Source organism: Bos indicus x Bos taurus, unplaced genomic scaffold, assembly GCF_003369695.1.
Source record: "Bos indicus x Bos taurus breed Angus x Brahman F1 hybrid unplaced genomic scaffold, Bos_hybrid_MaternalHap_v2.0 SuperScaffold_100278, whole genome shotgun sequence".
NCBI classification, from domain to species: Eukaryota; Metazoa; Chordata; class Mammalia; order Artiodactyla; family Bovidae; genus Bos; species Bos indicus x Bos taurus.
The window spans coordinates 50,088-76,370 of record NW_020867079.1 but is presented as its reverse complement, the minus strand read 5'-3'; the positions used below and the strand labels follow the sequence as shown (position 1 = coordinate 76,370).

General features: G+C 41.1%; 1 protein-coding gene across 1 annotated transcript in view; it reads left to right on the top strand.

Annotated features, from left to right (window-relative positions):
- Positions 1-260: 260 nt before the first annotated feature.
- The window catches only part of LOC113888487 (antigen WC1.1-like), a 50,068-nt gene continuing 24,045 nt past the window's right edge, over positions 261-26,283 (top strand). Inside the window, 5 exon segments of the mRNA XM_027535599.1 lie at positions 261-333; positions 15,103-15,195; positions 15,273-15,519; positions 16,646-16,650; positions 17,037-17,351. Coding sequence (XP_027391400.1) covers positions 261-333; positions 15,103-15,195; positions 15,273-15,519; positions 16,646-16,650; positions 17,037-17,351 — 733 coding nt within the window.

Genomic DNA, 26,283 nt, shown 5'->3' with positions numbered 1-26,283 from the left:
TGGCTCCCAGGACCACGGAAGCAGGAGGTCAAAGGACTGTGCTGCTCATATAAGGAGATGTGGAAGATTCAGAAGCTCATTGGTGTTCAGAAAGGGGCAGATGCAGCCTCCGATAGTGGCTGAAATGGTGAAAGGTGTTGCTATTGGCTCTCAGGAGGGAGGGTGTAAGGGGTGGTCTATATAGACCCAGTCAGCATCCTGATGCTCCTCACAGGCTTATCCTGCAGCTGGGACTGTGATCTTGAGGACGTGGGGTCAGGATGGCTCTGGGCACACACCTCTCCCTGCGGGGACTCTGTGTCCTCCTCCTCGGCACCATGGTGGGTGGTCAAGGTAAGGGCTGCCCCTCTGTCCTGGGTCCACAGCAGGGAGTGGACATTGTGGTGAGAGGAAAGGTGTCTGGATCTGTGGAGCCATGGTCTCAGTATTTTTGGTCAAAAAGGAGCCACGCTGACTGTGAACACTGGTCCTTCTCCTGTGGGGGGTCCACTGGTCATAGTGGCAGATTTTACAGAGCAGTGAGGTTTGGCCTGGACCTACCTGGGTCAGCCTGAGTCCCTCCACTGTCTCCCTTGTTCTCAGGGAGCTCTAGAAGTCCCAATGGCTCCCAGTGTGTGGAAGTTCCAGCCACTGACCTCAGATGGGACTCTGGGCTATTCCCACACACTCCATGTGCCTGGTGTGTGAGCATTCCCGCTGGGTCCCCGTGTTTCCTGTGTCTGTGCTCCTGTAGGCTCTGTATGTGTGTGTGTGTGAAGGTAAGGAGTATGTGAGGGTGTGTGTTTGTAAGGGTATGAGGAGTATGTCTGTGAGTATGTGAGGAATGTGTGAGGGTGTGTGTATGTGAAGCTGTGTGTGTGTGTGTAAATAGAATGTGTGAGTGAGGGTGTGAAGAGTGTGTGTGTTTGTGGAGTGTGTGAGGAGTGTGTGAGGGTGTGTGATGTGTGTGTGTGTGTGTGTGCACATGTGTGTGTAAGGGGTGGTACAGCCTGTCTGTGTGACAGGAACAGGGCTGCTGAGCAGGGACTGAGTCCGTTGGTCTGTGAAGCACACAGGGTGTCCACAGGGCTGGGTGTCATGCCGCTGCATGTGACCAGATCAGAGATAATGGTGCACCTGCCTGCCTCTCTCTGGCTCCTCTCCCCCATCCCCTGGGCTCCCCTCTGCTTGTTGCCCTGTCTGCCCAGCACTGGGCTCTATGAGAGGCTCTGCTTGCTGGCCTCACCTGTTCCCACCAGGTGTTCATTGTGGAGCAGAGGAGCCTGCAGCCAGGAGAGGGGACCTTTTGTCTGTAGAGATCAGTTGAAGCACAGCCTCAGGTGTATAAGTTCCCAAGTCCCTGCCCCGGTCCCTGTGATATTTCCTGATGTGCTGCGGCATGGGACGGTCCCTTCCCCTCCCAGGATCTGCTATGACTCTGTAGGGAGCACTTTCTCTCGTGCCCTCTCCTGTCCCTCCCTGGATCTGCTTTCCACTGAGTGAGGGTAGAATGTGTTAATCTTTCTTCATGGTCTGCAGGGTTTCCTTGGACAAATCTGCTGATCTCCTTATGGGAGTCCTCTTGGGTGACAGAATTTTTTCTTCTCTTTAGACCTTTAGAATTCTTTGTCTTAGCATTTGGACAGTTAACTCTGTGAGTCTTAGAAAAGGTTGCTTTGGATTGAAATTTTGGGGTGACTTATTAGCTTCTTGAACTTAGATGTCCAGATCTTTCCCTAGGTTTGGGAAATTCTCAGCCTGTGTTTTCTCCTTTCTGTTTTAATTATTTATTTTTGGCTGTGCTAGGTCTCCTTCCTTGCATACAGGACTTCTCTAGTTGTGGTAAGCAGTGCACAGACTTCTCACTGCAGTGGCTTCTCTTGCTGTAGACCACAGGCTCTAGGTGCACAGGTTTCAGTAGCTGTGGCACACTGGCTTAGTTGCTCTGCGGCATGTGGAATCTTCCTGTACCAGGGATTGAACTGATGTCCCCTGCACTGGCAGGTGGACTCTTATCCACTGCACCACCAGGAGGTCCTCAGCCCTTAATTCTTTTCTCCCTCACTTCTCCTGCCCTGACTCCGTTGCATACATTGTTCCTCTTTATGGTGTCCATAGTTCCCACTGGCTTTCTATATTCCTTTCTTTCTCTTTTTGCTTCTCTGCGTGGATACTTTCAACTGATCTTTCTTCTAACTCATTGATTCTTTTTTCTTTTTCTTTCCCTCGGTCAAGTCTGTTGTTGAATCTCTGTATTGAACTTTTAAGATTACTCATTATATTGTGTGGATGCTAAGTCACCTCAGTCATGTCTGACTCTTTGTGACCCTATGGACTGTAGACTCTTCGGTCCATGGGATTCTTCAGGGAAGAACACTGGAGTGGGTTGCCATGCCCTCCTCCAGGGGATCTTCTGGACTCAGGGATTGAACCCGAGTCTCTTACATCTCCTGCATTTGCAGGTGGCTTCTTTACCACTAGTGCCAACTGGGAAGCCCATTCATTTATTATTCAGTTTCAAAATATCTAGTTAGTTCTTTTTTAAAAAAATATTTTATATATCTTTATTGTTCTTATTTTATTTGCATTGTTTTATTGGTATCATTAAATATTTGAGTTATCTTGTAACACTCTAATCATCTTTTGAAGTATTATTTTGAATTCTTCATCAGGTAATTCCTGGATCTCCATTACTTTGAGCTGGTTACAGGAGGTTTTTTTTTTTTTTTTAATAGTTCTGTTATTTTTTTTCTTTTTATTTTATTTTTTAACTTTACAATATTGTATTGGTTTTGCCGTATATCAACATGAATCCTCCATAGGTATATGTGTTCCCCATCCTGAACCCTCCTCCCTCCTCTCTCCCCGTACCATCCCTCTGAGTCGTCCCAGTGCACCAGCCTCAAGCATCCAATATCGTTCATCGAACCTGGACTGGCAACTCGTTTCATATATGATATTATTCATGTTTCAATGCCATTCTCCCAAATCATCCCACCCTCTCCCTCTCCCACAGAGTCCACAAGACTGTTCTATACATCAGTGTCTCTTTTGCTGTCTCGTATACAAGGTTATTGTTACCATCTTTCTAAATTCCACATATATGCATTAGTATACTGTATTGGTGTTTTTCTTTCTGGCTTACTTCACTCTGTACAATAGGCTCCAGTTTCATCCACCTCATTAGAACTGATTCAAATGTATTCTTTTTAATGGCTGAGTAATACTCCATTGTGTATATGTACCACAGCTTTCTTATCCATTCATCTGCTGATGGACATCTAGGTTGCTTCCATGTCCTGGCTATTATAAACAGTGCTGTGATGAACATTGGGGTACATGTGTCTCTTTCAATTCTGGTTTCCTCAGTGTGTATGCCCAACAGTGGGATTGCTGGATCATAAGGCAGTTCTATTTTCAGTTTTTTAAGGAATCTCCACACTGTTCTCCTCTGCACTTTCTGCCATAAGGGTGGTGTCATCTGCATATCTGAGGTTATTGATATTTCTCCTAGCAATCTTGATTCCAGCTTGTGTTTCTTCCAGTCCAGCGTTTCTCATGATGTACTCTGCATATAAGTTAAATAAACAGGGTGACAATATACAGCCTTGATGAACTCCTTTTCCTATTTGGAACCAGTCTGTTGTTCCATGTCCAGTTCTAACTGTTGCTTTATGACCTGCGTACAGATTTCTCAAGAGGCAGGTCAGGTGGTCTGGTATTCCCATCTCCTTCAGAATTTTCCACAGTTTATTGTGATCCACAGAGTCAAAGGCTTTGGCATAGTCAATAAAGCAGAAATAGATGTTTTTCTGGAACTCTCTTGCTTTTTCTATGATCCAGCGGATCTGATCTGATCTGACACTGTTCTCCATAGTGGCTGTGCTAGTTTGCATTCCCAAGAACAGTGTAAGAGGGTTCCCTTTTCTCCACACCCTCTCCAGCATTTATTGCTTGTAGTCTTTTGGATAGCAGCCATTCTGACTGGCGTGAAATGGTACCTCATAGTGATTTTGATTTGTATTTCTCTGATAATGAGTGATGCTGAGCATCTTTTCATGCGTTTGTTAGCCATCTGTATGTCTTCTTTGGAGAAATGTCTATTTAATTCTTTGGCCCACTTTTTGATTGGGTCATTTATTTTTCTGAAATTGAGCTGTAGGGGTTGCTTGTATATTTTTGAGATTAGTTGTTTGTCAGTTGCTTCATTTGCTATTATTTTCTCCCATTCCGAAGGCTGTCTTTTCACCTTGCTTACAGTTTCCTTTGTTGTGCAGAAGATTTTAAGTTTAATTAGGTCCCATTTGTTTATTTTTGCTTTTATTTCCAGTTTTCTGGGAGGTGGGTCATAGAGAATCCTGCTGTGATGTATGTCGGAGAGTGTTTTGCCTATGTTCTCCTCTAGGAGTTTTATAGTTTCTGGTCTTATGTTGAGATCTTTAATCCATTTTGAGTTTATTTTTGTGTATGGTGTTAGAAAGTGTTCTAGTTTCATTCTTTTACAAGTGGTTGACCAGTTTTCCCAGCACCACTTGTTACAGAGATTGTCTTTAATCCATTGTATATTCTTGCCTCCTTTGTCAAAGATAAGGTGTCCATAGGTGCGTGGATTTATCTCTGGGTTTTCTGTTTTGTTCCATTGATCTATATTTCTGTCTTTGTGCCAGTACCATACTGTCTTGATGACTGTGGCTTTGTAGTAGAGCCTGAAGTCAGGTAGGTTGATTCCTCCAGTTCCATTCTTCTTTCTCAAGATCACTTTGGCTATTCGAGGTTTTTTTGTATTTCCATACAAATTGTGAAATTATTTGTTCTAATTCTGTGAAGAATTCTGTTGGTAACTTGATAGGGATTGCATTGAATCTATAGATTGCTTTGGGTAGTATACTCATTTTCACTATATTGATTCTTCCCATCCATGAACATGGTATATTTCTCCATCTACTAGTGTCCTCTTTGATTTCTTTCACCAGTGTTTTATAGTTTTCTATATATAGGTCTTTAGTTTCTTTAGGTAGGTATATTCCTAAGTATTTTATTCTTTTCGTTGCAATGGTGAATGGAATTGTTTCCTTAATTTCTCTTTCTATTTTGTCATTATTAGTGTATAGGAATGCAAGGGATTTCTGTGTGTTGATTTTATATCCTGCAACTTTACTATATTCATTGATTAGTTCTAGTAATTTACTGGTGGAGTCTTTAGGATTTTCTATGTAGAGGATCATGTTATCTGCAGACAGTGAGAATTTTACTTCTTCTTTTCCAATTTGGATTCCTTTTATTTCTTTTTCTGCTCTGATTGCTGTGGCCAAAACTTCCAAAACTATGTTAAATAGTAGTGGTGAGAGTGGGCACCCTTGTCTTGTTCCTGACTTTAGGGGAAATGCTTTCAGTTTTTCACCATTGAGGATAATGTTTGCTGTGGGTTTGTCATATATAGCTTTTATTATGTTGAGGTATGTTCCTTCTATTCCTGCTTTCTGGAGAGTTTTTATCATAAATGGATGTTGAATTTTGTCAAAGGCTTTCTCTGCATCTATTGAGATAATCATATGGTTTTTATTTTTCAGTTTGTTACTGTGGTGTATTACATCGATTGATTTGCAGATATTGAAGAATCCTTGCATCCCTGGGATAAAGCCCACTTGGTCATGGTGTATGATCTTTTTAATGTGTTGTTGGATTCTGGTTGCTAGAATTTTGTTAAGGGTTTTTGTATCTATGTTTATCAGTGATATTGGCCTGTAGTTTTCTTTTTTTGTGGCATCTTTGTCAGGTTTTGGGATCAGGGTGATGGTGGCTTCATAGAATGGGTTTGGAAGTTTACCTTCCTCTGCAATTTTCTGGAAGAGTTTGAGTAGGATAAGTGTTAGCTCTTCTCTAAATTTTTGGTAGAATTTAGCTGTGAAGCCATCTGGACCTGGGCTTTTATTTGCTGGAAGATTTCTGATCACAGTTTCAATTTCCGTGCTTGTGATGGGTCTGTTAAGATTTTCTATTTCTTCCTGGTCCAGTTTTGGAAAGTTGTACTTTTCTAAGAATTTGTCCATTTCTTCCACGTTGTCCATTTTATTGGCATATAATTGCTGATGGTAGTCTCTTATGATCCTTTGTATTTCTGTGTTGTCTGTTGTGATCTCTCCATTTTCATTTCTAATTTTATTGATTTGATTTTTCTCCCGTTGTTTCTTATGAGTCTGGCTAATGGTTTGTCAATTTTATTTATCCTTTCAAAGAACCAGCTTTTGGCTTTGTTGATTTTTGCTATGGTTTCTTTAGTTTCTTTTGCATTTATTTCTGCCCTAATTTTTAAGATTTCTTTCCTTCTACTAACCCTGGGCTTCTTCATTTCTTCCTTTTCTAGTTGCTTTAGGTGTAGAGTTAGGTTATTTATTTGACTTTTTTCTTGTTTCTTGAGGTATGCCTGTATTGCTATGAACTTTCCCCTTAGGACTGCTTTTACAGTGTCCTGCCGGGGTCCAGCCCCAGCTGATCCAGGGTATTCGAAGGAGAGACGGCCTAGGCAACTATTTATATGCTAATTAGAGATGTAAAGAGTAATAGAATGAGGATAGCTCAGTAGGAAAATTCAGTGGAGAAAAGAGGCTGAGTAGCTTGGTTTACGCAGAAAATCAATATAACCCGTGACACCAGGTTAGCCCTGACCACGGAGGCCGCAGGCGCCCTCTCGAATAGCAGAAGGTGCCCCACCTTAGACACCTTCTCGAGTGGGTCTTAGAAGCCCAGGCAAATAAATGGCCGCAGAGGACCTCCGTGCTCCAGACGGAGACTTCAGCCAGAAGTTAAAGGGAAGAATGACATGGGGAGACCAAGCGTTGGTGAGCAAGGCCCGTAGCTTTATTTTCAACAGGAGTTTTTATACCCTAAGTTACACATAGAGGATAATAGGGGATGCAAAGTCAGCAGTTTTTGATCCTTATCAAAAACCAGGGGTTCCTTTCCTGCAAATTTATCATATACAAATGGTTTAGGTGATTTACATCATCTTCTGGCCAGAAGACCTATTAACATTTTATGACTCTTGACAAGGACTTATCAACAAAGACTTATTTTCTCTAAGAGTAATTATTTTAAGGTTTGGTGCCATCTTCCGAAGATAAAATTGCATTCCTATAGGGTGGATGTGTAATGGGTTTACAACAAAGGAAAGAATTTATTACCTTAAGGGTCTAAAGTTACTAACACCAAGGCCACTACTTATTTTTTCTATATACCAACTATTAATTAATACATATTCAAGGATACAATTCAGGGGATGTGAAAACTTGGCAGCAAGCATTGGCTCATCAATGAAATCTTTTACTAGTTTTATTCTGACAGTTTCTAACTCTCTAAGAGGCTCTAAGCTATTTGAATATCTTAAGCTTCCTGTGTCTCTCGAGGCTGGGAGACTGTAAACAATCGTATGCATAGCTGTGGGAGTCCGGGTAAACTTGTCAGGCGAGTTAGAGAGCCATCTGAGGGGTTTGGATTTAAACACTCCTTATTGCCCAGGAACTTTATTAATTGGAGCTGTAAGTTAACTCTTTGACAGAGAGAGCAAGATGGTGGTGGGGGACAGCCCCCAGTAAAGTCAGAGGTGAGAGCACAAAGCAATAAAGTAGGCAGACTCTGGTTTTTTGGGGGGTAGATGCTCGAGAATATCCAGGGGGACTCCTGAGGCTCGATCCCGCCTTTGCCTATGCCAAGCTTCCTTCCTCATGACCTTTGTCACGAGTGGAATGCCTCACCGGCTCCTGGCAGTGTCCCACAGGTTTTGGGTTGTTGTGTTTTCATTTTCATTCATTTCTATGCAAATTTTGATTTCTTTTTTGATTTCTTCTGTGATTTGTTGGTTATTCAGCAGTTTGTTGTTTAGCCTCCATATGTTGGAATTTTTAATAGTTTTTCTCCTGTAATTGAGATCTAATCTTACTGCATTGTGGTCAGAAAAGGTGCTTGGAATGCTTTCAGTTTTTTTTGAATTTACCAAGGCTAGATTTATGGCCCAGGATGTGATCTATCCTGGAGAAGGTTCCATGTGCGCTTGAGAAAAAAGTGAAATTCATTGTTTTGGGGTGAAATGTCCTATAGATATCAATTAGGTCTAACTGGTCTATTGTATCATTTAAAGTTTGTGTTTCCTTGTTAATTTTATGTTTAGTTGATCTATACATAGGTGTGAGTGGGGTATTAAAGTCTCCCACTATTATTGTGTTATTGTTAATTTCCCCTTTCATACTTGTTAGTATATGTCTTACATATACATGTTGGGTGCATATATAATTGTTATATCTTCTTCTTCTTGGGTTGATCCTTTGATCATTATTTAGTGACCCTCTTTGTCTCTTTTCACAGCCTTTGTTTTAAAGTCTATTTTATCTGATATGAGTATTGCTACTCCTGCTTTCTTTTGGTCTCTATTTTCATGGAAAATCTTTTTCCAGCCCTTCACTTTCAGTCTGTATGTGTCCCATTTTGAGGTGGGTCTCTTGTAGACAACAAATATAGGGGTCTTGTTTTTGTATCCATTCAACCAGTCTTTGTCTTTGTTTGGGGCATTCAACCCATTTACGTTTAAGGTAATTATTGATAAGTATGATCCCATTGCCATTTACTTTATTGTTTTGGGTTCGAATTTATACACCCTCTTTGTGTTTCCTGTCTAGAGAATATCCTTTAGTATTTGTTGGAGAGCTGGTTTGGTGGTGCTGAATTCTCTCAGCTTTTGCTTATCTGAAAAGCTTTTGATTTCTCCTTCATATTTGAATGAGATCCTTGCTGGGTACAGTAATCTGGGCTGTAGGTTATTTTCTTTCATCGATTTAAGTATGTCTTGCCATTCCCTCCTGGCTTGAAGAGTTTCTATTGAAAGATCAGCTGTTATCCTTATGGAAATTCCCTTATGTGTTATTTGTTGTTTTTCCCTTGCTGCTTTTAATATTTGATCTTTGTTAACTTGATTAATATGTATCTTGGGGTGTTTCACCTTGGGTTTATCCTATTTGGGACTCTCTGGGTTTCTTGGACTTGGGTGATAATTTCCTTCCCCATTTTAGGGAAGTTTTCAACTATTATCTCCTCAAGTATTTTCTCATGGTCTTTCTTTTTGTCTTCTTCTTCTGGGATGCATATGATTCGAATGTTGTAGCATTTAATATTGTCCTGGAAGTCTCTGAGATTGTCCTCATTTCTTTTAATTCATTTTTCTTTTTTCCTCTCTGATTCATTTATTTCTACCATTCTATCTTCTAATTCACTAATTCTATCTTCTGCCTCTGTTATTCTACTATTTGTTGCCTCCAGAGTGTTTTTGATCTCATTTATTGCATTATTCATTATATATTGACTCTTTTTTATTTCTTCTAGGTCTTTATTAAACCTTTCTTGCATCTTCTCAATCCTTGTCTCCAGGCTATTTATCTGTGATTTCATTTTGCTTTGAGATTTTGGATCATTTTCACTATCATTATTTGGAATTCTTTATCAGGTAGATTCCCTAGCTCTTCCTCTTTTGTTTGGTTTGGTAGGCATTTATCCTGTTCCTTTACCTGCTGGGTATTCCTCTGTCTCTTCATCTTGTTTGTATTGCTGAGTTTGGGGTGTCCTTTCTGTATTCAGTCAGTTTGTGGAGTTCTCTTTATTGTGGAGTTTCCTCGCTGTGTGTGGGTTTGTACAGGTGGCTTGTCAAGGTTTCTTGGTTAGGGAAGCTTGTGTCGGTGTTCTAGTGGATGGAGCTGGATTTCTTCTCTCTGGAGTGCAATGAAGTGTCCAGTAATGAGTTATGAGATGTCTATGGTTTTGTAGTATCTTTGGGCAGCCTGTATATTGGAGCTCAGGGCTGTGTTTTTGTGTTGCTGGAGAATTTGCGTGGTATGTCTTGCTCTGGAGCTTGTTGGCCCTTGTGTGGTGCTTGGTTTCAGTGTAGGTATGGAGGTGTTTGATGAGCTCCCGTCAATTAATGTTCCCTGGAGTCAGGAGTTCCCTGGAGTCAGGATTTGGACTTAAGCCTCCTGCTTCCGGTTTTCAGTCTTTTTTTCCAGTAGTCTCAAAACTTCTCCTTCTATATGACACCATTGATAAAACATCTAGGTTAAAGATGAAAAGTTTATCCACAGTGAGGGACACACAGAGAGTTACATGGAGAAGAGAAGAGGGAGGAGGGAGTTAGAGGTGACCCAAATGAGATGAGGTGGAATCAATAGAGGAGAGAGCAGGCTAGCCAGTAATCACTTCCTTATGTGCACTCCACAACTGGACTGCTCAGAGATGTTCACGGAGTTATACAGAGAAGAGAAGAGGGAGGAAGGAGACAGAGGTGTCCAGGAAGATAAAAGGGGGGAATGAAAAGGAGAGAGACAGATCCAGCCAGTAGTCAGTTCCCTGTGTTCTCCACCTTCTGGAACACACAGAAATTCACAGAGTTGGGCAGAGCAGAGAGGGGTTGGGGAAGAGACACAGGCGACCTGGTGGAGAAAAAGGAGAGTCCAAAGGGGAGAGAGCAGTCAAGCCAGTAATCTTTCTCCCAAGTAAAAATGGGTACTGAAGATTGGGTTATTAAAAGTACAAAATTGATAAAATATACCAAAAAGCAAAATTTAAAAATCTAGAGTAGAGTTTGGAATTTCAAAAATACAATGTTAAAGAAAAGAAGAAAAAGAAAGAGAAAAAAAAAGTCACAAAAATTATTAAATATAGGTACAAAATTGATAACAAATACCAAAAAGCAAAAATTCAAAATCTCCTTATGAAGACAATAGGCTGCTTTTCTGGATGCCTGATGTCCCCTGCCAGCATTCAGAAGTTGTTTTGTGAAATTTACTCGGTGTTTAAATGTTCTTTTGATGAATTTGTGGGGGAGAAAGTGGTGTCCCTGTCCTATTCCTCCACCATCCCAGAACAAGTTTCCCAGGAGGTTTACTGTATTCCTTTGGTGGGATTTTGCTTCTCTGATTCTTTTTGATGTCTTATTCTCTTGTAGATGTCTGCACATTTAAAAAAGCAGTCATCTGTACCAGAGTCTATATTATGATTTCAGTAGGGAAAGCCTTTCACCTCTGGGTAGGGGAACACTGGAATGTTCAGCAGGGTGCCAAAAGCAGAGGCATAAGGTGGCACTGGGTCTGAGAGGACATGAGATCCGTTTGGCTCAGGCTGCTGATGTCCACAGCATTGACAACTGTGTGGTGTTTTGCAAGTGTTGCAGGGGGCTTGCCGTCACTGGAATGGTTGTTGGTATCCTCAATAGTGCCTCTGGCTCCAAAGCCTAGAAATCATGACCAGCAGTGGTGGTGGCCAGAGCCAATGGTGTGCACACATTAGGCTTTAAGGGCCTGTTGCAGGTGCCTCTGTGGGGGGAGATGATGGTTGCAGGTGCTCAGGTTGTGAGAAGGCCTAGGAAGGCAGCAAAGACTGAGACCAACAATGGTTCATTGCTCAAACTCATGTCCATTGAGTTGGTGATGCTATCTGACCATCTGATCCTGTGCTGCTCTTCTCCTTGTCCTTCAGTCTTCCCCAGCATCAGGGTCTTTTCCAACGAGTCAGCTCTTTGCACCAGGTGGCCAAAGTATTGGACCTTCAGCCTCAGCATCCGTCTTTCAATCAATATTCAGGGTTGATTCCCTTTAGGATTGACTGGTTTGATCTCCTTGCTGTCCAAAGAACTCTCAAGAGTCTTCTCTAGCACCACAGTTCAAAAGCATCCATTCTTCGGTGCTCAGCCTTATTTATGGTCCAACTCTCACATCCATACATAACTGACTACTGGAAACAATCATCTGTGCTGTTATTAATTCTTTCAGGGGTAAAATCTGCTGCATCTGTCTGTAGAGCTGGTCACTGTGGACTGTGATTTCTCCTGCCATGTGGTTGCTATTGGTCCTTTGCTCTTCTTTCTTATGCCTAGCCATCTCTATAAGACTGGCTCAGCTTTGCAGGTCTGCATGAAGTGAACCTGAAGCAGGACTTTCATATGGTGCCCCCAAATGCGGGGAGCGAGCTCCGCCTCTGGCAAAGGTCATGAGGAAGGAGGCTTGGCATACGCAAAGGCGGGATCAAGCCTCAGGAGTCTCCCTGGAAATTCTCGAGCAATCTACCCCCAAAACCAGAGTCTGCCTACTTTCTGCTTTGTGCTTTCACCTACACTTCTGACTTTATGGGGGGCTGTCCCCCACTACCTCTCTGAAAAAAGAGTTAGCTTATAGCTCCAGTTAATAATTCCTGGGTGTGACAGTGTTTCAACCTACAAACTCCCTTGGAAGTCCTCTAGCCTGCCTGAATAGGTTTTTCCGGCCACATGTGATTGCTCAGAGCCTCCAAACTGTGAGAGGCATGAGATGTTCTAAACTGTCTAAATACAGATTCCTTTGAGCAGTCTAAAGATTGATTAGAAATTGTATTGGTGAAGGGATTCTCACTTGTTGGGCCAATGTTTGCTGCTAAGTCTCCATATCCCTTACCTGCTGTGTCCCTGGCAGTGTATTGATTAATATAATTGGTGTAAATAGTAGCTTTAATGTTTGTAACCTGGGACCCTTGAGTTAATTCTTTTTCTTGTTATAGCCCACCACACCTTTGCTCTGTAGGAATGCAACTTTATCTAATGCTTTTTGGAGGCTGGCGCCTGACTTGAGAATAATCACCTTTAGAGAAAAAGGCCTCCGGGCCAGAAGATGATGCAAATCACCTAAACTTTTGCATATGATAAGTTTGCAGGAAGAAAGCCTGGCTTACTGCAGGACTCTACCCCTTCCCCCATTATCCTCTATGCATAACTTAAGGTATAAAAACTACTTTGGAAAATAAAGTGCGGGCCTTGTTCACCGAAACTTGGTCTCACCATGTCGTTCTTTCTCTTACCTTCTGGCTGAATTATTCAGCCTCTTTTCTCCACTGAATTTCCTCACTGAGCTATCCTTATTTCAGCCTCTTTTCTCCACTGAATTTCTTCACTGAGCTATCCTCATTCTATTACTCTTTATATCCTTAATTAACGTTTAATTAAGCAGTTGTTTCCTGATCCTCGCCGACGCCGTCCCCGCTTCGAATACCCTGGATCAGCCGGGGCTGGTCCCCGGCACCCAAAGGCTAGGGACACTGGTTACTCAGTCTGCTCTTACTCTCCTGGTGAGAGAGACTCTGAGTGATGCTGGTTTGAAGGATGGAATGATGCCACCAAAATGACAGTGTCTTGGCATGGTCAAACTTCTTAGAGTACTCCAGATCTTTCTGGAGCTGTTTTTATTACTGATCACTGTCTACCTTTTGGTCTTTTTTTAAAAGAGGATGGAGGCTGCTGTTTCCTACATCAGCATTTTGGTAATGGCACATTTGAGGTCTTTATTCCTTGAGAGACTGGTTTTGAGTGTAGAATTTTAGATTGGCAATTTTTTTTTTCCTTTCAATAAATTAAAAGTTTCAATCTACTCTACCCTGGCATCTCTTTTTGTTCTTGGGGATTTAGATGTTAGTATAGGTGTTTATCAATTTTATATATCTAATCTTTATCTCAGTGTTTTTCTATTTGTCAGTGTTTTTCTATTTGTCAGTGTTCTGCTGTTATTGTCCATTTTAGTAAAAGTAAGCTAGGTTCAGGTCAGTTCAGTTCAGTTGCTCAGTCGTGTCCAACTCTTTGTGACCCCATGAATCACAGCACGCCAGGCCTCCCTGTCCATCACCATGTCCCGGAGTTCACTCAAACTCACGTCCATCAAGTGGGTGATGCCATCCAACCATCTCATCCTCTGTCGTCCCCTTTTCTTCCTGCCCCCAATCACTCCCAGAATCAGAGTCTTTTCCAATGAGTCAACTCTTCGCATGAGGTGGCCAAAGTACTGGAGTTTCAGCTTTAGCATCATTCCTTCCAAAGAACACCCAGGGCTGATCTCCTTTAGAATGGTCTGGTTAGATCTCCTTGCAGTCCAAGGAACTCTCAACAGTCCTCTCCAACACCACAGTTCAAAAGCATCAATTCTTTGGCACTCAGCTTTCTTCACAGTCCAACTCTCACATCCATACATGACCACAGAAAAAACCATAGCCTTGACTAGATGGACCTTTGTTGGCAAAGTAATGTCTCTGCTTTTCAATATGCTATCTAGGTTGGTCATAACTTTCCTTCCAAGGAGTAAGTGTCTTTTAATTTCATGGCTGCAGTCACCATCTGCAGTGATTTTGGAGCCCCCCAAAATAAAGTCTGACACTGTTTCCACTGTTTCCCCATCTATTTCCCATGAAATGATGGGACCAGATGCCATGATCTTAGTTCCTGAATGTTGAGCTTTAAGCCATCTTTTTCACTCTCCTCTTTCACTTTCATCAAGAGGCTTTTTAGTTCCTCTTCACTTTCTGCCATAAGGGTGGTGTCATCTGCATATCTGAGGTGATTGACATTTCTCCTGGCAATCTTGATTCCAGCTTGTGCTTCATCCAGCCCAGCGTTTCTCCACAAAAAGTGCTTAATTCCACAAGCACTTTAATCATGGCTATTTAAATTCTCTGTCAGATAACTCTAGCAGCTGAAAACCCTGGGAAATTCTTTCCAGTATCTCCTTTTTCCTTTCTGTTTTTCATGAGATCTATTTTATATGTGTTTGTTTTAAAGATAGATATTGAAGAAATTGTAGAACTCCTTCAGAAAGAATTTTGTTTTGCTTCTACTTAGGTGTAGATTTGGGCTTCCTGGTGGATTAGATGGTAAAGCATCAAAGCTGGAGACGTGGGTTACATCCCTGGGTTTGGAAGATCCCCTAGAGGAGGGTGTGGCAACCCACTCCAGTATTCTTGCCTGGAGAATCAGCATGGACAGAGGGGCCTGGAGGGCTACAGTCCATAGGGTTGCAAAGAGTCAGACAAGACTGAGTGACTAAGCACAGCTCAGGGATAGATTTAGCGACAAAACATCTTACTTAACTCATTCTTACAGCAACACTTGGGTTAAAACAGAAATTGTGGTACTGTCAGAAGCAGAACTCTCCTTGGAGAAGGTGAACACTAAGATTATGATAACTTTACTACTGGGTCACAACTTTCATCTTAGGCTCCATCACTAGGTCATTATTTCCTTTAACAGTTTCTTATTATTCAACCCTTCCAGACTTCTGATCATTGCTGTTTCTGCAGGAAATCACACCCAGGTGCTGCTGAAGTGCAACGACTCCGTATCTGAACCAGCAGGCTCTGCGGCCTCAGAGGAGAGCGTCCCCTACTGCCCAGGTAAGGGTCCCACAGGACAGAAGACCCTTCTCAACCCCTGGGGTCACCGCCCGATTGTCCCATTTCTCCTTCCTCAGACAGCAGACAGCTCCGCCTGGTGGACGGAGGAGTTCTCTGCGCCGGGAGAGTGGAAATTCTTGACCAGGGCTCCTGGGGCACCATCTGTGATGATGGCTGGGACCTGGCTGATGCCCGCGTGGTGTGCAGGTAGCTGGGCTGTGGAGAAGCCCTCAATGCCACAGGGTCTGCTCACTCTGGGGCAGGATCAGGGCCCATCTGGCTGGACGACCTGAACTGCATAGGAAAGGAGTCCCACGTGTGGAGGTGCAGGACGCCGGGGTCATCTGCTCACGTCTGCGCTGCACACTGTCCACAGGCTGGGAGAGGGGTGGGGCCCTGGAGGAAGGGGGTCTGAGTCCTGAGGGAGAGATGCTGAAAGGACCAGAGAAGGAGGCTTCCTTCCATGGAGCCTGTCTTTCCAGAAGATATGAAGATGAGGTGCTTTCACTTCCTTCTGCAGCAGCTGAGATTCTGGTCCTTTCTTTTCAGCAGTGTTTCCTGGCAGAGCCTTTTCTCACAGGTTTTCTTGAAAGCAGGGCTCTCTCTCCAGTTACATACAAAAAATTTAAACCCACAGTACTAGTTTTCATTTGCTTAGGTAACAACATACCAACTAGTGGTTTAAAACAGTATGTGTTTACTGCCTTACTTCTGCTTTTGAACTGTGGTGTTGGAGAAGACTCTTGAGAGTCCCTTGGACTGCAAGGAGATCCAACCAGTCCATTGTGAAGGAGATCAGCCCTGGGATTTCTTTGGAAGGAATGATGCTAAAGCTGAAACTCCGGTACTTTGGCCACCTCATGCGAAGAGTTGACTCATTGGAAAAGACTCTGATGCTGGGAGGGATTGGGGGCAGGAGGAGAAGGGGACGACAGAGGATGAGATGGCTGGATGGCATCACTGACTCGATGGATGTGAGTCTGAGTGAACTCCGGGAGTTGGTGATGGACAGGGAAGCCTGGTGTGCTGCGATTCATGGGGTCGCAAAGAGTCAGACACAACTGAGAGACTGATCTGATCTGATCTGTAGCTTAGATGTCCAGCATGGATCTCACTGGGCTGGGATCAAGGCTTTAGCAGTGCTGCATCACTTTTGCGGCTTTAGGGATGAATCTGTTTCTTGTCTTTTCAAGCTTCTAGAAACTGCCTACATTCTTTGGTTCATAGCCCCCTTCATCCATTTTCAGATCAGCAATGCTGCCTGTCTTCAACCATTATCCAGAGTCACATCCCTCTCTCTAACCAGAGCTAAGAAAAGTATTCTACTTTTAAAGACAGTGGGTCTAAGGATGTGGTTAGACTCAGCTCACATTGTTAATACAATATTCTAGCTTAAACTCACCATCCCACGGTCCTTACCTTAATCACATTTGTAAATCCCTCTTGTCAGATATGGTATCAGATTCACAAGTTGCAGAGATTGGGATGTGGACATTCTGGGGTTAATTATTCTGCCTATCTCCCCAGTATCTACATCACATCACTTTGATATACTCTAAAGATTTTGTAAAGAAGCAGGATTTAGCTTCCTTCCCTCACTAGCACCCACAAAGTTTGGTCTTCCTCTCAGTTCATTTCCACTACACCATTGTGGTAGAAATAGAAAGACAGACACAAATGGACAAAGTCAGTTAAAAGGGAGGCGATGTTAGTCTTGTCATCTAGTGGGTATCTCTTGAACAAGGTCAGAGATGAATGTTTACTATTTCTAGAAGAAAGGAAAACCTAGAACATCCAGCAAAGTTTTTACTGTGTCCTGTCTCCTCTCCTTTCAACCTTAGAGTTCCTGGCCCTCAGGATGGTGAGTGAGGACCATCAGTGTGCTGGGTGGCTGGAAGTTTTCTACAACGGGACCTGGGGCAGTGTCTGCTGCAGCCCCATGGAAGACATCACTGTGTCCATGATCTGCAGACAGCTTGGCTGTGGGGACACTGGAACCCTCAACTCTTCTGTTGGTCTCAGAGAAGGTTCTAGACCCCGATGGGTGGATGGAATCCGCTGTCAGAAAACTGACACCTCTCTCTGGCAGTGTCCTTCTGACCCTTGGAATTACACTTCATGCTCTCCAAAGGAGGAAGCCTATATTTCGTGTGCAGGTGACTCACTACATGTTTCTGTGTGTCTGTCCCAACCCTGTAGGATGCAGTGAGATTTGATATTTTAAAATCTAAGTGATATTTTAGTAATCTAAGTTTAATTTGGGTCCACAAAGATGACATTGAGTAAAAATGTTAGTCACTCAGTTGTGTCTGACCCTTTGTGACTCCATGGACTGTATAGCCTGCCAAGTTCCTCTGTCCATGGAATTCTCCAGGCAAGAATACTGGAATGGGTTGCCATTCCCTTCTCCAGGGGATCATCCTGACCTGAGGTATCAAAATCGGTTTTCCACATTGCAGTCAGATTCTTTACCGTTTGAGCCACCAGAGAAACCTAAATCAGGTAAGGATGGAACTAATTTAATTCACATATTCCAACCTTGATTGTTAAAATTTTTGAGATGTAATTCTTGTAACATTGTACTAGTCCTAAGTGTACAACATACTATTTACGTATTTGTACATATTGGTAAATAATCAACACATGTATAGTAATATTCATCACAACATGTAGTTACAATTTTTTTTCTTATGATGAAAACTTTAAGATGTATTTTCCTACCTACTCTCAAGTATAAAATACAGGGTTAACTGTAGCCACCATGCTGTACATTACATCCTCATGACATTAATTTTAGACCTGGAAGTTTGTATCTTTTGGCTACCTTCACCCATTCCATTTTGACCACATTGACCCTCTGGAAACCACCAAACTGTTCTTTGCATCTCTGAACTCATTCTTCTGTTTTTTTTTTTTTTTTTTAATAATGCACATGTAAATAAGATTAAATGGTATTTTTCTTTCTCTATCTGACTTAGTTCATTTAGCATAAGGCCCTCAAGTTCCATCCATGTTGCAAATGGCAAGATTTTCTTCTTTTTTATGGCTGGATATATGTACATAGCAAATTTTATTTATCCATTCATCCATCAAAAAAGGCTTAATGTTGTTTGGCTATTTTAAATAATTCTGCAATGAACATTGAGTTGCACATATCTTTTTAAGTTAGTGTTTTTATTTTCTTCTGGTAAATACCCCAAAGTGAAATTACTACCTCACATGGCAGTTTTATTTTTAGGTCTGAGTTTCTATTGAGGAACCTTAATACTGTTTTCCGTGGTGGCTGCACCAACTTATCTTTCCCCCAACTGTGCACAAGCTTTCTCTTCTCGCCACAGTCTCAAAAATTCTCGTTATTTCTTGTCTTTTTGATAAAAACAACTCTGAGGTGATATCTCATTGTGGTTTTGATTTGCATTTTCCTGATGATTAGTAATGTTGTATATCTTTTCATGTACCTTTTCATGAACAACTGTATGTTTTCTTTGAAAAAATGTCTATTCAGGTCCTCTGCCCATTTTTAAATGAGACTGTATTCTTTTGCTATTGAGTTATATGAGTTCTTTATGTATTCCACATATTAACCCATATCAGAAATACATTTTGCATATATTTTCTCTGATACTAAAGATTGTCTTTCCATTTTTTAAAAAAAATATTTTTCAGCACGATATCTTTGCCCTTTATTTATATATTTACCAACCTGCATGCCCTACTGGATCTTAGCTCCCCAAACAGAGATTTCATCTGGGCCGTGGCAGTGAAAGCACTGAGTCCTGACCACTGGACTGCCCTCTAAGTTCCTCATTTTGCTGATGGTGTCCTTTGTTGTGCAGAAGTTTTTTAGTTGTATGTCATCCCACTTAGTTAGTTTTGCTCTTGTTGCCTAATCCAAAAAGCCACCACCAAAACTGATGTCTATAACTTTTTCTTCCAGGATTTTTATGGCTGCAGGACTTATGATTAAGTCTTTGATCCATTTTGAATTAATTTCTGTGAATACTACGAGAGAGTGGTCCAGTTTTATTTTTTGCATGTAGCTGTCCAGTTTTCCCAACACCATTTATTGAAGAGAATGTCCTTTCGGCATTGCATATTCCTAGTTCCTCTGTCAAAAATTAATTAACTGTATGTATTTGGGTTTATTTCTGGGCTCTCTATTCTATTCTGTTGATTTCTGCACCCATTTTTATACCAACACTATACTGTTTTGCTTAATACAGCTTTGAAATGTAGTTTTAAATCAGGAAACATGGCACCTCCAATATTGTTCTTCTTTCTCAAGATTGCTTTGGCTATTCAGGGTCCTTTGTGGTTCCATACAAAATTTAGATTGTTTGTTCCATGTCTGTGAAAATTTCCTTTGGAATTTTGATAACAAAATCCACTATCTTTCATCAGTGTCTTAGAGTTTCATTGTACAGGACTATCACCTCTTTGGTTAAATTTGTTCCTAATAATTTATCAGTTTTTTGTTCAACTGTAAATAGAATCGTTTTCTTAATTTTTCCTTATGGCAATTTGTATCAAAATGCAACTGATTTTTGTATATAAAGTTTGTATCTTGCGACTTCACTGAGTGTATTAGTTCTAACAGATTTTGGTGGGGACTTTAGGGTTTTCTATATATAATATTATGAAATCTCCAAATAGCATCAGTTTTGCCTTTTCCTTTCAGATTTGTGTGTCCTTATTTTTTTTCCTTGCCGGATTGTTTTGGCTAGGAATACCAAAACTATGTTGAATAAAAGTGGTGATTAGGCATCTTTGTCTTGCATCTGATCTCAGAAAAAAAATATTCAGCTTTTTGCTGTTGAGTAGGAGGTTAGCTGTGAGTTTGTCATATGGTCTTTATTATATTGAGATATAATCCCTCTATATCTACTTTATAGAGGTTTTTAAAATCAGAAATGGATGTTAATGTTTTCAAATGTTTTTTCTACATCTACTGAGAGGATATGATTTTCATTTTCATTTTGTTTACTTGGTGTATCACATTGATTAATCTGTGAATATTGAACCATCCTTGCATCCTTTGGAACAAATCTCACTTGATCATCATGCATGATCCTTTGGATGCATGATTGAATTATGTTTTTTAATACTTTGTGGAGGATTTTTGTCCCTCTGTTTATCAGAGATATTTCTTGTCTGGTTTTGATATCAGAACCTTGTTGGCCTCATAAAATGAGTTTGGCAGTGTTCTTTTCTTCTGCTTTTTGAAGAGTCTGAGAAGGTTCTACCACTTAACACCATTACACTGGGAACTGGGATTTCAACAGCAAGTGCTGAATGAAGTAAATAAATGTTGGGGGGTGACAGATATTCAAACCAAAGTGCTTATTCCCTGCAACACTTCTCTCTCTCTCTCTCTTTCCTACATACACAAACACACACACCCATTCAGATATATCTTGAATGATATGCTGGGTGTTGCCTGAGAGAATGTGGTGATAGATATTTCAAAAACATACATTCACCACCCCTTGCCTCTCTTGCCTCATCTCTTTGTCTTTTCCACTTGAAGGCTAAAGAAGCATTAAACTGTTAAATCTTTTTATTGATGATATTTTTCCTACAGTAAAGCACCAGAAAGTGGGAGGTGGTTAAGTCTCTGACCCTGAAAGTGAGTAACCACCTCGAAGAAATCCTGCCATCACTTTCTCAGAGGATCTCTGTATAGATTGGGTAGGAGGCTTGATAGGATGATGTGGAAAGAATACATTAATTCTGATATTTTTTAACAGGTAGATTTTACACTTATGTATATTTCTTTCAGTTTCAGGCTTTTGTGCCTTTTTCTTGGTGTTTTGTTTGTAATTTCTGTTTCCTCTGATTACTTAGCTTTCTCAGTATATCTATTTGAGTCTATTGCAGACAGTTTTACTTTCAGTTCAGTTTAGTCACTCAGTCATGTCCAACTCCTTGTAACCCCATGGACTGCAGCACACCAGGCCTCCCTGTCCATCACCAACTCCTGGGGTTTGCTCAAACTCATGTCCCTTGAGTCAGTGATGCCATTCAATCATCTCATCCTCTGTCATCCCCTTATCCTCCCCCTTTCAATCTTTCCCAACATCAGGGTCTTTACCAATGAGTCAGTTCTTCGCATCAGGTGACCAAAGTATTGGAGTTTGAGCTTCAGCATCAGTCCTTCCAATGAATATTCAGGACTGATTTCCTTTAGGATGGACTGGTTTGAACTCCTTGCAGTCCAAGGGACTCTCAAGAGCCTTCTCCAATACTACAGTTCTAAAGCATCAGTTCTTTGGTGCTCAGCTTTCTTTATAGTCCAACTCTCCCATCCATACATGACTACTGGAAAAACCATAGCCTTGATTAGACGGACCTTTGTTGGCAAAGTACTGTCTCTGCTTTGTAATATGCTGTCTAGGTTGGTCATAACTTTCCTTCCAAGGAGTAAGCATCTTTTAATTTCATGGCTGCAGTCACCATCTGCAGTGATTTTGGAGCCCTCCCCCCCAAATAAAGTCTGTCACTGTTTCCATTGTTTTCCATTTACTTGCCATGAAGTGATGGGACCAGATGCCATGATCTTCATTTTCTGAATGTTGAGCTTTAAGCCAACTTTTTCACTCTCCTCTTTCACTTTCATCAAGAGGCTTTTTAGTTCTTCTTCACTTTATGCCATAAGTGTGGTGTCATCTGCATATCTGAGGTTATTGCTATTTCTCCTGGCAATCTTGATTCCAGCTTGTGCTTCATCCAGCCCAGTGTTTCTCATGATGTACTCTGCATAGAAGTTAAATAAGCAGGGTGACAGTATACAGCCTTGATGTATTTCTTTCCCTATTAGGAACCAGTCTGTTGTTCCATGTCCAGTTCTAACTGATGCTTCCTGAGCTGCATATAGGTTTCTCAAGAGGCAGGTCAGGTGGTCTTGTATTCCCATCTCTTTCAGTATTTTCCACAGTTTGTTGTGATCCACACAAAGGCTTTGGCATAGTTAATGAAACAGAAACAGATGTTTTTCTGGAACTCTCTTGCTTTTTCGATGATCCAACGGATGTTGGCAATTTGATCTCTGGTTCCTCTGCCTTTTCTAAAACCCGCTTGAACATCTGGAAGTTCATGGTTCATGTACTGTCGAAGCTTAGCTCGGAGAATTTTCAGCATTACTTTGCTAGTGCGTGAGATGAGTGCAATTGTGTGGTAGTTTAAACATTTTTAGACATTGCCTTTCTTTGGGATTGGAATGAAAACTGACCCTTTCCAGTCCTGTGACCACTGCTGAGTTTTCAAATTTGCTGGCATATTGAGTGTAGCACTTTCACAGCATCATCTTTTAGGATTTGGAATAGCTCAACTGGAATTCCATCACCTCCACTAGCTTTGTTCGTAGTGATGCTTCCTAAGGCCCACTTGACTTTACATTCCACAGGATGTTTGGCTTTAGGTGAGTGATCATACTATCATGATTATCTGGGTCATGAAGATCTTTTTTTGTATATTTCTTCTGTGTATTCTTGCCACCTCTTCTTAATATCTTCTGCTTCTGTTAGGTCCATACCATTTCTGTCCTTTATTGAGCCCATCTTTGCATTAAATATTCCCTTGGTATTTCTAATTTTCTTGAAGCGATCTCTAGTCTTTTGCATTCTATTGGTTTCCTCTATTTCTTTGCACTGGTCACTGAGGAAGGCTTCTTATCTTTCCTTGCTATTCTCTCCCTTCAGGGAACTTCCATAAGCCTCTTATCCTCCTCCATCAGAGGGCAGACAAACTGAAAACCACAATTACAGAAAACTGACCAATCTGATCATATGGACCATGCTTTGCCTAACTCAGTGAAACTATGAGCCATGCCAATATGGCCACCCAAGATGGATGGGTCATGGTGCAAAGTCTTGACAAAATGTGGTCCACTGGAGAAGAGAATGGCAAACCACTTAAGTATTCCTGCCTTGAGAACCCCATGAACAGTATGAAAAAGCAAAAAGATAGGACACTGAAAGATGAACTCCCCAATTTGATAGGTGCTCAAATTGCTACCGGAGATCAGTGGAGCAATAACTCCAGAACGAATGAAGAGACAGAGTCAAAGCAAAGACAACACTCAGCTGTGGATGTGACTGGGGATAGAAGCAAAGTCCAAAGCTATGAAGAACAATATTGCATAGGAACCTGGAATGTTAGGTCCATGAATCAAGGCAAATTGCAAGTGGTCAAACAGGAGATGGCAAAAGTGAACATAGACAATTTAGGGATCAGCGAACTAAAATGGACTGGAATGGGTGAATTTAACTCAAATGACCGTTATATCTACTACTGTGGGCAAGAATCCCTTAGAAAAAATGAAGTAGCCATCATAGCAAACAAATGAGTCCAAAATGCAGTACTTGGATGCAATCTCAAAAATGACAGAATGATCTCTGTTCATTTCCAAGGCAAACCATTCAATATCACAGTATTCCAAGTCTATGCAATGGCAACCCACTCCAGTACTCTTGTTTGGAAAATCCCATGGACGGAGGAGCCTGGTAGGCTGCAGTCCATGGGGTCTCTGGGAGATGGAGACGACTGAGTGACTTCACTTTCAGTTTTCACTTTCATGCATTGGAGAAGAAAATGGCAACCCACTCCAGTATTCTTGCCTGGAGAATCCCAGGGACAGGGGAGCCTGGTGGGCTGCCGTCTATGAGGTCACACAGACTCGGACACGACTGAAGCAACTTAACAGAAGTAGCAGCATGCCTGAACCAGTAATGCTGAAGAAGCTGAAGTTGAAGCTATGAAGCTTCTATGAAAGCTTCTATGAAGCCCTACAAGACCTTCTAGCACTAACACCCCCAAAAGATGTCCCTTTCATTATAGGGGACTGGAGTGCAAAAGTAGGAAGTCAAGAAACACCTGGAGTAACAGGCAAATTTGGCCTTGGAGTAAGGAATGAAGGCAGGGCAAAGGCTAACAGAGTTTTGCTAAGAGAATGCACTGGTCATAGCAAACACCCTCTTCCAGCAACACAAGAGAGGACTCTACACATGGACATCACCAGATGGTCAACACCAAAATCAGATTGATTATATATTCTTTGCAGCCAGAGATGGAGAAGCTCTATACCATCAGCAAAAACAAGACCAGGAGCTGATTGTGGCTCAGATCATGAACTCATTATTGCCAAATTCAGACTTAAGTTGAAGAAAGTAGGGAAAACCACTAGACCATTCAGGTATGACCTAAATAAATTCCCTTACGATTATACAGCAGAAGTGACAAAAAGATTTAAGGGACTAAATCTGATAGAGAGAGTGCCGGATGGTCTATGGACGGAGGTTCATGACATTGTACAGGAGACAGGGAGCAAGACCATCCCCAAGAAAAACAAATGCAAAAAAGCAAAATGACTGTCAAGGAGGCCTTACAAATAGCTGTGAAGAGAAGCAAAAAGCAAAGGAGAAAAGGAAAGGTATACCCATTTGAATGCAGAGGTCCAAAGAATAGCAAGGAGGGTTTTGCTTTACTCAGTAGCTATTTGTCTATCTTTTTCTGAAGTCTACTTGGTAAATCTGTATATTCCCTTACAGAGGTTCTTCTTACTACAGAAATATTCTCTTGTGCGTATGTCATATTGAATAATAGATGAGAGTAGTTTAGAATCTATTTAACAATTTTCCACTGAAACCCGTGGCAGATTCATGTTGATGTATGGCAAAACCAAAACAATATTGTAAAGTAATTAGCCTCCAATTAAAATAAATAAATTTATATTAAAAATTATGTAAGTGAAATTTTAAATATAAATTTATTCTGTGTTTATGGACTAATTTTCTTTAATACACTTTATTTTCATAAACCATTATCATTAATTTATATTTGCTTCACTATTTGTTGATTAGCATTGATTTAAAGAAAATATATTTCACTGAATTTTATTCATCTGCTCATTTATTTAATAAATATTTAACAAGCACTTATCATGGTATTTGTCCAGCTTCCCTGGTGGTTCAGATGGTAAAGCATCTGTCTACAACACGGGAGACCCAGGTTTGAGCCCTGGGTTGGGAAGATCCCCTGGAGAAGGAAATGGCAACCCACTCCAGGACTATTGGCTGGAAATCCCATGGACAGAGGAGCCTAGTAGACTACAGTCCACGGGGTCGCAAAGAGTCGGACACAACTGAGCAACTTCGCAACTTCACTTCACTATCATGGTATTTAGAAAATGTTCTCCATCCATACTTGTTGAATGAGTGCATACAATGTGTAAGCACTGTCCTAATAGAATAAACACAGGGGAATTAAAGTATGCAAGGTCTTTCCTTCATTCAGGGGTGTGTTAGTGTGTGTGTGTGCCTTTGTAGACGCCTGTGTTTATATTTGTTATTGAATGTGGAGAGTGATTAATAAGTAAATATTTATAGGTGTTTCAGATATCTTTCTCTATCTTCAATTTTTTTCTCTAGAATAGTTTACAAATTTTCTTATTTATTTTTAAGAACTCTATAAACTAACATAATTTACCATTTTTCTTACATTATTTGGAAATATTTCCCCATCTTTTGTGTATGATTTTAGGTTTGTATATGTATATGGGAGGTTATGTGATCAAATTTGTAATGTTTTAGTTTTTTGACTATGCCTTTACTGCAATGTTTCAAATGCCATTCTTCATCTCAAAAGAACTTTTAATCAAGTTTATTTTCTACAAATGATTTTATAATTCCACTAAATAATATTTAAAACCTTACTGCATATAAATTTATTTTGCTGTGTATGGGTGTAATACTGTCACCAGTTAGGAATTACACTTTAGATATGTGGTATTTTTACTTATAATTTCAAAATAAAAATATATTATCTCATGATCTCATGGGTATGACACCAAAAGAATAGGTAAAAATAGACAAGTGAGATTATCCCAGATGGCTCAGTGGTAAAGAGTTCACCTGCCAGTGGAGGAGACACACAAGACATGGATTCAACCCCTGGGTCAGGAAGATCCCCTGGAGAAGGAAATGGCAACTCACTCCAGTATTCTTGCCTGGGAAATCTCATGGACAGAGGAGCCTGGCAGGCTATACTCCGTGAGGTCGCAATGAGTTGGACATGACTGAATGACTGAACACC